Genomic DNA, 12,530 nt, shown 5'->3' on the forward strand with positions numbered 1-12,530 from the left:
TTTTTAGGGCTCTGAACAGGATAAAACTCAGCTCCTTTCCCCTTTCATCTCCTTTATCACCATCTTTCTGCTAGCTCACTCCTCTGAAGTCACTCCTGGCCTTGTTTTTGGCTCCATTAATTAGGTTTGGTAGAAAAACAAATGGTCTAAGCAGGGGTGCATGTACAAAGGTGGGGGGTTATATATCTTGCTTGTGAGTTGATTTAAGATGCCCACCCAGTCCCCAAAGCTTCTCTTACCACTTGGCCACTTTTAAACTTCCTCTTTATGGGAAGAGTCTCCGTATTTCGCTGTCGGGGAGGATGTGACAGTGTCTGTGATGAAGGTTGAGTGCAATGTGGGAGGCAGGACGGAGTAAGAGTTTCCAGGGTGAGATGTTTGGGAAGTCTTGAGAGAAGACGGCGCGCTGCACTCCAGTTGACCCATATCATCTCAAGCCTCAACAGCTCCAATTTGTGTCACAGTCAAGACTGGAACACAGCAGGGTGGAGTTGTTTATATATGGTTTACATTAGCTCTGATAATATGACCACAAATTAGAACGTTTTTAAATTCATACCTTGCACTGTTTCTTCTTGATTTATCAGAGTAAAAAAAACTTTTATTTATGTCAAAGCCGCAGTCGGAACTATAGAAAATATTTTGCTCTCTATGTCAGACTGTAATAAGCTGATGTAGATGATTTTTAGAACTCATATCTGTAAGTGTCGTACAGTACTGGCATTCAATGGGCAGAAAAAGGTTGCTCGTGTCAACACGTACCAGAGCGGGAAATATTATGGTGTTCTTTAAAGCAGGAAAGAAAGAGTGACTCCTTATGATTGATGAGTGTCTTTAAAAAGCTGCAGAAGATAAATCAGATTCTTGTATTTGATAAATTCAGTTGCGTTTAGAGCTTTTCTTGATGGAAATATGTTCAGTTGAATTGTAGGTTTGTAAAAAAAAATCCAGGGAGAAAATATCAAGTCAAGGTTCTGATGCTGAAGCTAAACGACAGTTGTATCTATCGCTTCATTTTTATTGATTTTCTTCCCATGGTGAGATCAGCAACACTTGTTGAGCTGGTTAATGTGGCTGCTGATTCTCCAAAAGCCTCGTAGTTTTATATTTTAGACAATAAGCTTTAGTTTCATGCCAAGAGTCAACTAATCACTACCACTCGTGTGTGTGTGTGTGTGTGTGCAGAAATGAAGAGGTCAGCGCTGGGTTAGCTTAGCATACGGACTGAGAGAGCACTCACTTTTAGAGCGTATTTGGCTGAATATATTGGAATGTGTGGTTTTTAGGAGCGGCCAGCGAATGCACATCCACAGGAACCGGACTCATAAATGTTATGTGCACACAAAAGCTATGTTGGCTTCTCATCCACATAACCGAGCATGAAAAAGTGGAAATGAAAAATAAGGCAAGACTGACTTAAAATAATAACAATGAACAAGAAATCCACAGAGTTTAATTGCGTGTCATATTGTTTGTTTGGTTTTCTTTTTATGCTCACCTACAGTATATCATTTGGCACAATATGTCATTTGCAAACTGCATTGTGAATACTTCTTAGCTGCCCGCATATGACGTTGTCATATTTTTGATTAATATCCTACGCACTTCAGTTGAAGCTCAAAGCTGTCCCAGGCACTTAGTTAGAATTTTATTTGGTCTTTTGGTCTTTTTATTATGATGTAATACCCGACTATGTCAGGAGGTGGCAGCGGGAAGTTGGGCAGCCTCTGTAGCATGAGGTGGATATTTGTCCCAAATATTTTCTGGCAGACAGACCTTTTCTGACAGAAAAAGGGTATCTCTGCATGAGAGAGGTTTATTTATTTTATTTTTTTTAAATATTCATTTACAGTTTTTAGTTTGAGGCAGAAAAAAAACCTCCTAGATTAGGTTTAGGAAAAAGTCAGTTTGGTTTAAAATAGAACAGCATCAACCATGTCAAACAAAGGCTGTCTGGCAGAAAGTCTTGGAGTCCACTTCTCCCTTCTGCTCAGCCTCAGAATTTGCTGACTTTGTCGTTTTGCTTTGAGAAATCATGGCAGCAACAGCCAACATCATCCTGTCTGCTTATTTAACCTTTTTATCAAAACAACTGTTTGCACGCTCACTCACGTGGGACCAACAATACTTGATTTCATTAGACCTCTCTCTGTTATTTGTGTACATGTCGGTTTTCCCTGAGGATGCTTGTTCTCTTTTACCTCTGAACTTGCTAAATTGGTTGCCTCAGTTATTCTTTTCCATTCAACTGTTTTTGTTTGGATTTATGATTATGAAAACTGGTTTTGCATGTAAATTAAAGTGTAAATCCAATATGTGTTGATTTGCGAAGTTTGATAGGAAGAACAGCTTTTAAAGGCTGAAAGAAGGAATGAGTACAGCAACATTTCTGTAGTTTTAGTCATAAAAATCACAGTTTTATGTGTCAGGATGTTAGGACTGAACTTAAGGGGTTTTTCTGATTTTGTTTCTGATGGAAAGAACCAGGCTGTGTCTTTCTTTTTTTTTCTTTCTTCCAGTGTTTGCTCAGTTATTCAGCTACCGGTTAAGAAAGATGTCAGAAGTGAAAGTTGGATCAGTCTTTTCTATCAAAGAAAATGAAAAAGCAAATCTCCTGAATGTCAAAGGATGCCTTTAATCTGGTGTTCCAGAGATGAAGAGGGATGCAAACAACTTATATGATGCACAGAAGTTCATACTCAAATATTTGAGTATAATCGTACAAAAAAACAAAAAAACAACCCAAAAACAAAAGACTGTTTTTGAGATTGTAGCTCTGAATTGGATAAAGTGGACACGGTGACGAGGGTTATCATCACAGCGGACAGCACAGTTAGTACAAATGTTAATATCTGGATGAAGAGCGGAAGTTATGGAAGAGAAGAAGCGGGTGTCATCATCATGAACTCGATCTCTTTATTTCTTAGGTGTAAAAATGTTGTCCAGCTCAAAGAAAGCACTTCAGCTAAAAAATATATTCATAACTGGGATAAAAGGTATCCATATTATGATTCGGTGGATATAATAGAAGAAAAATTAAAAACACATAGCAGTGAAAATAAATTATCTGAATAACAATAATTATAATAACATTAATTATAATAAACAAATTAGGATTCATAAACTTTTTTGTTTGCTTGTTGTTGAAAATTCCTTTAAAATCATCTATGAGCAAAAAAAAAAAAAAAAAAAAATCCAGCATATTTTCCTTTAATGTTGCAGGGGGTGGGGGTGGGGGTGGGGGTGGGGGGGCTCTGTCTGGGACGTCCCTTTCACTCTCATTTACAATATTCACAGTTACTGTTAACCTGCTGGGCACATCAGGAGCCACGCTGCAGTCGTGCTGTCAGCGCTGGGTGGTGAACTAAAACGATGATGATGCGTGTGTGTGTGTGTGTGTGTGTGTGTGTGTGTGTGTGTGTGTGTGTGTGTGTGTGTGCCTGACTGACATGATGATGACAGGATACAGTCTCTCTCTCTCTCTCTCTCTCTCTCTCTCTCTCTCTCTCGTGCGTGGATAAAAAACTGTATAGATAAACAGATGGAAGTCCCCATGATACATCCTTCATCCAACATGCCGTTTTGCATAATCAATCAAGAGACAATCTAGATGAAGACACACTGACTGAATGTCTTTAACCGTCAACACACTGTCACCTATGAGACCCCCAACACCCTTCATATCACCACGTTACATAAAGCAGCTCTCAGCCCATGGCCGTCACCATGTTAGTGTGGTGTGGGTGGCCGAAGGATGGGTGTATGGGGGTGGGTGTGGGAAGCATGTGTCCAGCGTGGCTGAAGGGTAAGTGGCCCATGGGCATGTGTCCGGCCAGTGAGCTAAAGGAAGAGCTTTTGTCGTGGATGCTTTTGGTAAAGTCCTCATAACTTTCGCTGCCACGTTTGATCTTTTTGGATTTGTTGGACATTTTCCTGTTGCGTGTCTGGATTCCCTCCTTTTTCATGGTCAGAGGTCGGTTGACCTGCGGAGAGAGAGAGAGACATTAGGAGACGAGTGATGATGATGGTGAAAGTCATGAGGTTGAGACCAAGAAAATACGCTTTTTTACGTGTAATGAAAATGTTTTTCTAAATATGCCTTGTGACATATAGAGACTTAATATCCCAGTCCTTCTAGGATGAGGCGGCGCTGCTTTTTTGCTAGTCACTAAATCTTGTAAAACCAAGAGTGTGTTAGCCTGCCTTTGGTGCTTCTCAAGCATGAGGAAGGATCCTAAAACCGTGTCCATATTTCAAGGTTGCTACAGTATCAAGCCTCACCAAAGCACTGATCCATTTTCCAAGATCTTTTATAATCTGAGAATTTGAAACAATGAACTTAGTGTTCTCAACATCAGTCAGCCACACTGCCACACATGCGTGACTTTAGAATTAATGACAGCATCGCTGGCGATGTAAATATAAGAGCCAAAGCTCCATTTCAATTGAGAGAATAATAATGTATTGAAAATAATATCCAAATATTGTCCAGTTGGAAATTTGCCCAAGGTGAGAAGTGACTTGTCCTCTTGGCAGCAAGCAGTCTGATTCTGGAGCTAATTTCCCATTTAATAAAGATCATCGTTGCAGGGAAAATTCTTATATTGTCATTTGTTGTTATTTTTCCGTGATAAATAAACATTTTTGTTTTCAGAGATTAAATATACCTCATATTCATTCCTGCCACAGTGCCACATTAGTGATGAATAGAAAAAATGTAACTTAGAAATTGAATATTCCATTGGAGCTGATAATTTACATTAAAGAAGAAATAAGAAAATTATAATATGGCAGTGAAATCTGCCTTTTAAATCATTTTGACATGAACTTTCATGATCTGACATTATGGTTCTGACCATAATGACTTACTTCTTAATACTATGAGATGCAGCAGTTTGAAGCTAATGCTTTCAAACATATCAGCGCCCGGTGCAGCCACAATAGCCATCACATGGTCCTGAAACACAGACGCTCCGCTAGCTGGTCTGTTCCTGGTGTGTTCCCCAGTTCTAAGGGGGAATCTTGTCTGTAGCCCTTAGAGGACCTGAGGACTCCAGATTGAAGGAGGGAAGAATCCTTCATATTTGAGAAACACCCTCTAACTTCCCTGCGTGTGGTTCTCAGCCCCCAGATCTACCGGTTCCTATCTTAAGAACAGGGCTGGAAGTCTAAATGAAGTCCTGAACAGCTCAGAACTTCCATTGTTAGTGTCTGTTGGGGTCTCCAGCGTGGATAAACGTATTTTTTTACTCGTGTGAGTATTTCCAGCAACAGGACAGCGCTTCTATTTACTGTAATGAAGTTACGTGCAGCGTTGTGGGTACATTCAGCGAGCGCTGCATGGCTCCAGAGGGAGAGAGGCTGTCTGGTAATCGGAGTCGGCATTTAAGTGACTGTGTGAGTCAGTGTGTGAATGGATAAATGAATGAGTGAATGAGAGGAGCACTCTGAGAAGGTGCTACACGGAGCGAACGCAGTCCATTTATCAGAGACGCAGAGAAAATACAAATCAGGCCTCTGCTGCAGAGGCTGTATGTGTGTGGGAGATGTTAAGATTACACTCTTCCCTTCAAAATAAGCATCCCTAGAAGATTTAGTGAATTTTGATGCCTCAAGTCTTAATGCTATTCATACAGAGACTGGCCTTGTGGCAGTTCCACTCAATAACAGTCCCACCATTGTGACTCTCAAGGGGATTACGCCTACCATGGAAACAATAAAGCACAAAGAAAGAAAACAGCAATAACTCCAACAGTGTCTGCGAGTAGAACAACTCTCTCTTATGCCTCAACAATCAGTGTAACCTGCATGCTTACTTCCCGTCTACGGCTTTGTACAGAACCAACGTGGCCATCAGCAGACTTACGTTATGTAGTTTATAGTAGAGGCCGCAGGCATTGCACACTGGGTCTCCATTAGCGTTGCGCCGCCAGAGTGTCGTGGTGGTCGTCTGACAGTTAGCACAACAGGTGCCTGCTCGTCTGGCAGCAGACTGAAAAAAAGAAATCAGCTTTTGATTAAAGAGCTCAGGCAGACAAAGGAGAGCTTCTACAAGAGAAAATATCAGTAAATTGAATATATACATGTAGTTGAACTTCCTTTTCTTGTGATCTAAACTGTTTAATTATGGCGAATCTAACTTCTTTTGGTTCAATTCTTGATTTTATTTCAAAAAAACTGTCAATCATACTTTCTCAGAGATCGCAGTGCCATTTTAAATGTCTCATTTTTCTCTTAGCAACAATCCAAACCTCAAATGATTCCGTTTACTCTTCTTGTAGTATAAAAGAACCAGAAAAATATGTATAATTGGGAAACTGGAACCAGTACAATTTTTGCTACATTGGCACAAGACACAGCCGTGATGAATTAATCACAATTTAAAAAAAAAAAAGGCTTTTTTTTTTCATTTCAAAGCAACCTTGTATTAGTGTGTGTGAACAATTCCTTCATTCTCTCAAGCTTTTGACCGAACAAGGCTTGATCCTCACTTAAACCTCCATCTGCACCCTTCGCTGTAGAAGTGATTTCTCTTAATATCCACACCATCATTATTTTCTACAATATATAATTTCAGCTGAAAAACAACAGCGCCCGTGCTGCTCCCAAAACTTTCCCAATCCTCTATTTTAAACTTGTTCACACTGTGTTGTGTTTTCTGTGTCATGGATGGAGAGTTTGACCACTAGAAAATGAGGTCTGAGCCTATTTAGGAGCCTGCAGGAGGAAACAGACGCTGGCCCAGCTGCTTTATCTGGACCAGTCAGATATCCGGATAGGAAACAACTGGAGGGCTGCTGCCTCTGAGCTCAAGACTCACTGCTGGAGCGCTGCAAGGAAACCAGGCCTGATATATGGCCCTATACGCAGTTATAGCTAAAACATGTTGAAGTCAAATGCTCATATATTTTACACGGAAAAGACGGTTGTTTGCTTACGTGCTCCATGAATTTATGTTGTATAGATTTAGGTCTACTTGTCCGAACAGTCTCAACATAAACGGACTGGGATCATGGCAGGTGATTCACCAATGAGGTTTTTTTTGGTTCATATCATCGTCATTTTGAACTGAATCATCAGAACCGTGAGGTAATTCTGGTTTATTTAGGACAAGAATCTCTTGTTATATACTCATTTATTAGCCTACTGCTCATTTATTCCAAGTTGACTGAATCTAATGTAACAGAGAACTGCAAACACAGCTGCTCCATGAACACACAGATGCTGCAGAAAGAAGGCAAAGCATTTATTCTTTTTTTTAAGTTGCTGAAAATGCTAATGAACTTCTTCTTTTTAAAGTCTTTACAGCATTGTTTCTGCTAGTTTTGACATGTCTAATCCAAATTTGTACCCTTTATAAGTGTAACTCACCAGCAGGTATTATGTTTCACAGAATTTGATCGTGTATTGAAGCATTTTCTGACATGAACTTGACAGCTGAAATGTATAACAAAGCAGCACAGATGTCTGAAGCATGATGGGGAATATCAAACCCTCAAACCCTCTCTCGAAACCACGAAACACACACACTGCATTTTTCCACATCATATAATGACTTTTCAAGATTTTAATTAGCATTAGATGAAGAAGAATTTTCCTAACTTTAAAAAAGCAGCCCTTTTCAAAGAAAAATCCCTGATGACCAAACGTATGGTTTCCCCCGCTGCTGCCTTCCCCTCATGATAAAAACAAACTAACACACTTTCTCCCTGCATATAAAAACCCCTCAGTGCAACACACTCAGCAAGTCAAGAGGGCCAGCGTGTTGTTTTGAGCAATGGTGTGCTGCGTGGCCCTACTATCAATGACAGAATCAGAAGTAGCAGTAATAATGATAACAGCAACAACACAGATAGTCCCACTCCGCTAACAGCTCGAGCCGAAGGAGCAAGAGGTGAGCACCAAACACAATTCCTGGAAACTGTTTGGGAAAATATATCTTTCCTGGAATTGTGCCTCCTCTCCCTCCCCTTCCACCTTACACTCTTTATATGTACTACCCTCACAACACACACACACACACACACACACACAGCAGTGGACTCACCAGCCTGCGTTTGGGTTTGATGAGGGGTCTGTTCTGGCCGTTCATCTTATGGTAGAGGCCGCAGGCGTTGCACAGGTAGTGTCCGGTGCTGTCGCGTCTCCACAGAGGCGTAGACGTGGCTCCACAGTTTACACACTCTCGGCCCTCTGAGGGGAAACACAGCCTTGAGACCGAGCAAGGAGACTCAACGCTTTCACTTTTTTTTTTTTAATCTGCCAAACATTTTCAGATTTATTTGCCACAGTGCTTTTTTTTTTTTTAAATTTCCATACAGGATATTTGAATTAATATGTGCTCACATGAGGAGGAGGACAATCCATTTCAAAATTCAAGTTGTTGTTTTTTTTTTTTTTTACTGCTTGAATGTAAATTCAAATTCGTTTATTTTTAGCTCAACACCCTTCATTACAGATCCAAGCATCTACTATTTAACTTAGGTGACTCTAAACGTTTGCATCAGTGACCATTGAATTACAGTCCAGTTTAGATATCAACAACGTAATAAAACCTGTAAAAGTAAACTTGTCTCTTATTTAAAACAAACTCTTTAGTTAAAGGGAATTTCCTTCCTTCTTTAACACATTCAAGCTCCTTCAATCAAATAACAAGCAGGACAATGTATTAATGTGTCCTGTAACAGAGACTCTAAATACTGAGGTTTAACTGGGTGCATGTGGAGCTTCCTTTCACACCTCTGAGCCGGATCCAGTTCACTGTCCTACTGCAGACTAATGAGAGTCTCACTTAACTAAAGAGGATTATTGTCTCAGATGCTCTGTGTTGGGAGCCATGCAGCGCAGGTGAGGCTTCTGAGAACATTTGTATTTATTTTGGAAACATTATTTGTTACATTCTTTATTTTTGAACTCTAAAACAATTTGGAGATTATAAATGAATAATGACAGATAAAAAAAGAGACAAAGCTGCAGAATGGATCAAACAAAGACATTAATCTGGTTACAATTGGAATACATTAATTCCATATTATATTAGTCATCGTATCCTGTGCAAATTCATTGTATCTTTTGAATAATTTCAAATTGTTTTGTCTATAGCCTTTATCACTTAATTAACTGAGGAAGTACTGTCTTGCATTATCATCCTGTATATTAATTAAAAAAGGCATCATTTAGAAAGCGTCATTTAAAAATAGAAACAAAATAATAGTCATTTGAATTGTATGTATAAATCCAAAAATAAGCTGCAAAAATACTCTTTGCACAGCATCAGAGGTTAGACAATTTATTATTAATTTTCTGACTAACTTATCGAACAACATTATTATTTTATTGTGGTTTAATTCCCGCTGCCTGGCTGTTGGACAGGTATAGGGGACACTCACCGGTGCAGGACCGTGTCTTGCCTTTGTTCTTAGAGGTGAAGCCGGGTGACGCTCCCAGCAGGCTGCCGGGGTGAAACAGGCTGCTGCCGTACTCGTGGGCCGCTGGCAGCGAGTAGGTGGGATACGTCGGTATGGGATGGTGTGTGGAGGGGGTCTGAGCGCTCATGGAGGACAGGCTGCTCCTCAGCGGACTCGAACCCTCCATCTTCATCCCCTCCGGTAAGGAAATGTGGTATTTGTTAGATTCCTTCTCATCCATCCTGGTGGATGACGGAGAAGCGGCTCCCGGGTCTGGAGACACGTCCTTTGGTGGAGTGGGAGGGAAAGTGTATAGATGGGGGCTGGAGTGCGACGACGGCGTTAACGAGGATGCGGAGACCGTGTTGGAGGTGCTGTTGCACGGGTAGACGGCCGAGAGGCCGCCGGGGGACGCGGAGCCCGGGTGGTGCAGGCTCGGCTTGCTGAAGGGGCTGACGGCCCAGGGGTTGTGGTGGTGGTGCGCCGACAGAGCTGCTTTCCCACCGTCCAGCCATGAGATCCCCGGGCTGTGGAGGAGGTGAGGCCGGCAAACCTGAGTCCCGGCCAGACGAGCTGTGAAATAATGTGGAGGTGAGAAGAGGCCGATTCAGGGGTTTTAAAATAGTGAGGAGACGGGCAAGTCTGGCTGCACAAATAACCGCAACTTAACGGGAGGAAAGAAAAACTAAAAACAGTCTAATCAAACCTTGATTACCTGAAGTAAAATGTGCATTTAATTAATTTAACGAGTTTAACTATTCAATTTCCCCCCACTAATTAAAAATCCAGGATCAGACAGAAAGGCTGCTCAAGAAAACGATCCCAAACTTCCGGATGTACTTCAGATATTTTACACTCGCTGAGGATAAATACAATGTGTGCAATAGTTTCATGGCTAAAACATCAACATATTTCTACAAATGACAGCTTCCTGCTGTGAAACTAAAGATTAATAGTCAAAGAGCTGCTCCAACGTGATCTCACCATGCGCTTGGCTGTAGGACACCCTGGCCCGCGCAGGGTTGTGGTAGTACGGATTCCCTTGTGAGTCCAGGTGATTAAAGAAAACATCCACCTCGTCCGGGGGCAGCAGCTGAGCCGTGGGCTCCATGTAGTTGTGCCCCAAGCCGTGATGGTGCGAGTCTGGGTGTTGGCCGTTCAGCACGGCGTGGTGGTGCATCCACCGGGGCTGATCCGCCGCCACATCCATCTCTGTGACTATTTGAAGCGTCAAAAAGCCAAATATATCCCGAGAAAAGGACTCGAGTTGGTCTAAAATATTTTTCTAACACCTCTCTCCGTTATGAGGTCTTCACGGTGCCCATCTACAGCAGAGAACCAAAGCTGCGTTTACTTTCATTTAATTCCTCGTTTCTCCTCCAGGACATCGATCGTCGAGTTTGACACTGGAAACCTGCAAGACGCAAATGCAGATGTTAATATTTAAAAAGAAGAGTTGTCCTGCAGCCTGCGGACATCCATCATTCAAAGCAGACTGTTGCACGGGGAGATTCAACTTTAGATAATACTAATAAATAACCAGAATAAAAACCTCCACCCGCTAACATGCGCCAGAATTCATTTTTAGTCCCTCAAAGTAACACTTCCTACCTTTGCCAAACCACTGTTATTTTTCCCACCCAAAACTGTCTGGACGCTGGGTGTCCGTGCTCGGTTCTCTGAGTCGGTGTTTGTCAGAGTGAACTGCGTCCACCGGGACTTGAAGCAACATGTAACCGCGGCTGACAGCTGTGGGCGGGGCCACCAATAAAGATTCGTTTCAGCCAATTGCACAAAACCTCAGAGGCGGTGCAGAAAAAATCTTTTCTATAGTGTGCAGATATCTGGGCTTAATACCGGGGACCAGGCCTATTGTAGTCTAATATTGAAACAGCTAAATAGATTGAAGTCTCTGTCAACATTTAAAACCTAGCTATATGTGGAAAGTCCTGCAGCATCTCGTGTTGGGTTTCTGTAAAATTACAGCTGTTTAAGGAAATTTTGTCTGACGTCATTAAGGAATAATATCATTCCCCAACTTTGCAACGTCACGTCGGAGTCCAGCAATCATTTTAAATTGAAGCGAACAGTTGGAAGATGAAATAAATGAATGAATACACTGACCGCGTTTGTGTGCACACTGAATGTTTGTATTATTTACTCAATACCCCCCCACACTCGCGCGTGATTGACAGACGATAATTGGAGAGGGAGCGCGTGCAGTCCCGACTGCTCGACGCTGCCGCCTGCTTGACGCCGTCCCCTGACGTCAGTGCATCTTTAGTTGAGAAAAAAAAAAAAACAGGACATGAACTTTTTATAAGGAAGAGAGGGAGAGAGAGAGAGAGAGAGAGAGAGAGAGAGAGAGAGAGAGAGAGAGGGGGGGGGGAGAGGGGTTAACTGGAGTCTGCAGAGATTTCCAAGAATAAATCTGCATCCAAGCACCAAACTGGACTTAATAGTGCTGTTAGACTCGGTTTAAAAATACATCTCATCAATGAGAAAATTCTTTTACTGTCACATCCACCAGAAAACAGAAATCGTTCACAAAAAAAAAAAAAACAACAACGCCCTACATTCATTTCACTGCATTGAGGGGAAAAAGGCACATCCAGGAATAACTCGGGGGCCCTCAAGTTTATATCTTATGATCGATGTATTTTCAGGGGCCCCAAACCTTTGGCTTGATGAACGTTTTGATTGCTCACGTGACTGTGATGAGCTCGAAAAGGCTGATCCACATTTTACTTGATTCAGTTCCGCATATTACGCACACAGCCGGCCCGTTGTTGACTGTGCTGCACAGAATCTGCCTAGAGTCCCTCAGTTACCCTTCAAACTCTCTCAAGCTGTGACGTCACTACGCGTTCAAGGGCCTCATGAAGTATGTTTACATGCTCACGTGCAGATGTCACCTATTCAACAATCAGTGATTCATTTTTTTCCCCTCAAATGTGGATCCTGGCAGAAAGAATCTTTTTGCTGTTGAACCACTGAAGCAAATCAAAAGTAGAACGGGTGTGTTTGAAACAGGCAGCAACATTTAAAATATCACAGCTTCCTTACTCAAAGGAACACACACACACACACACACATTTATATATATATATATATACACATATA

The 12,530-nt window shown here is 41.7% G+C and overlaps 1 protein-coding gene across 1 annotated transcript; it reads right to left on the reverse strand.

The window, feature by feature from the left end:
- Window positions 1-3,379: 3,379 nt before the first annotated feature.
- gata2b (GATA binding protein 2b) lies at window positions 3,380-11,118 on the reverse strand. Its single transcript, XM_086199217.1, has 6 exons — window positions 11,019-11,118; window positions 10,392-10,821; window positions 9,390-9,980; window positions 8,048-8,193; window positions 5,867-5,992; window positions 3,380-3,983 (listed from the first exon to the last, which is right to left on the reverse strand). The coding sequence occupies exons 2-6, from the start codon at window positions 10,615-10,617 to the stop codon at window positions 3,708-3,710; spliced, it is 1,365 nt and encodes a 454-aa protein (XP_086055343.1). The 5' UTR covers window positions 10,618-10,821; window positions 11,019-11,118; the 3' UTR covers window positions 3,380-3,707.
- Between the last annotated feature and the right edge of the window lie 1,412 nt (window positions 11,119-12,530).

The sequence above is a fragment of the Aulostomus chinensis genome, chromosome 3 (assembly GCF_037954235.1).
Source record: "Aulostomus chinensis isolate RoL2024-O1b breed Wild chromosome 3, RoL_Achi_v1.0, whole genome shotgun sequence".
NCBI classification, from domain to species: domain Eukaryota; kingdom Metazoa; phylum Chordata; class Actinopteri; order Syngnathiformes; family Aulostomidae; genus Aulostomus; species Aulostomus chinensis.

Coding starts and splice junctions, on each gene's coding strand:
- gata2b (XM_086199217.1), bottom strand. CDS start 10,617: ATGGATGTGGCGGCGGATCAGCCCCGGTGGATGCACCACCACGCCGTG. Junction 8,194..9,389: donor CAAGACACGGTCCTGCACCG/GTGAGTGTCCCC, acceptor GTTTCCCCTCAG/AGGGCCGAGAGTGTGTAAAC. Junction 5,993..8,047: donor TCAAACCCAAACGCAGGCTG/GTGAGTCCACTG, acceptor TCTTTTTTTCAG/TCTGCTGCCAGACGAGCAGG.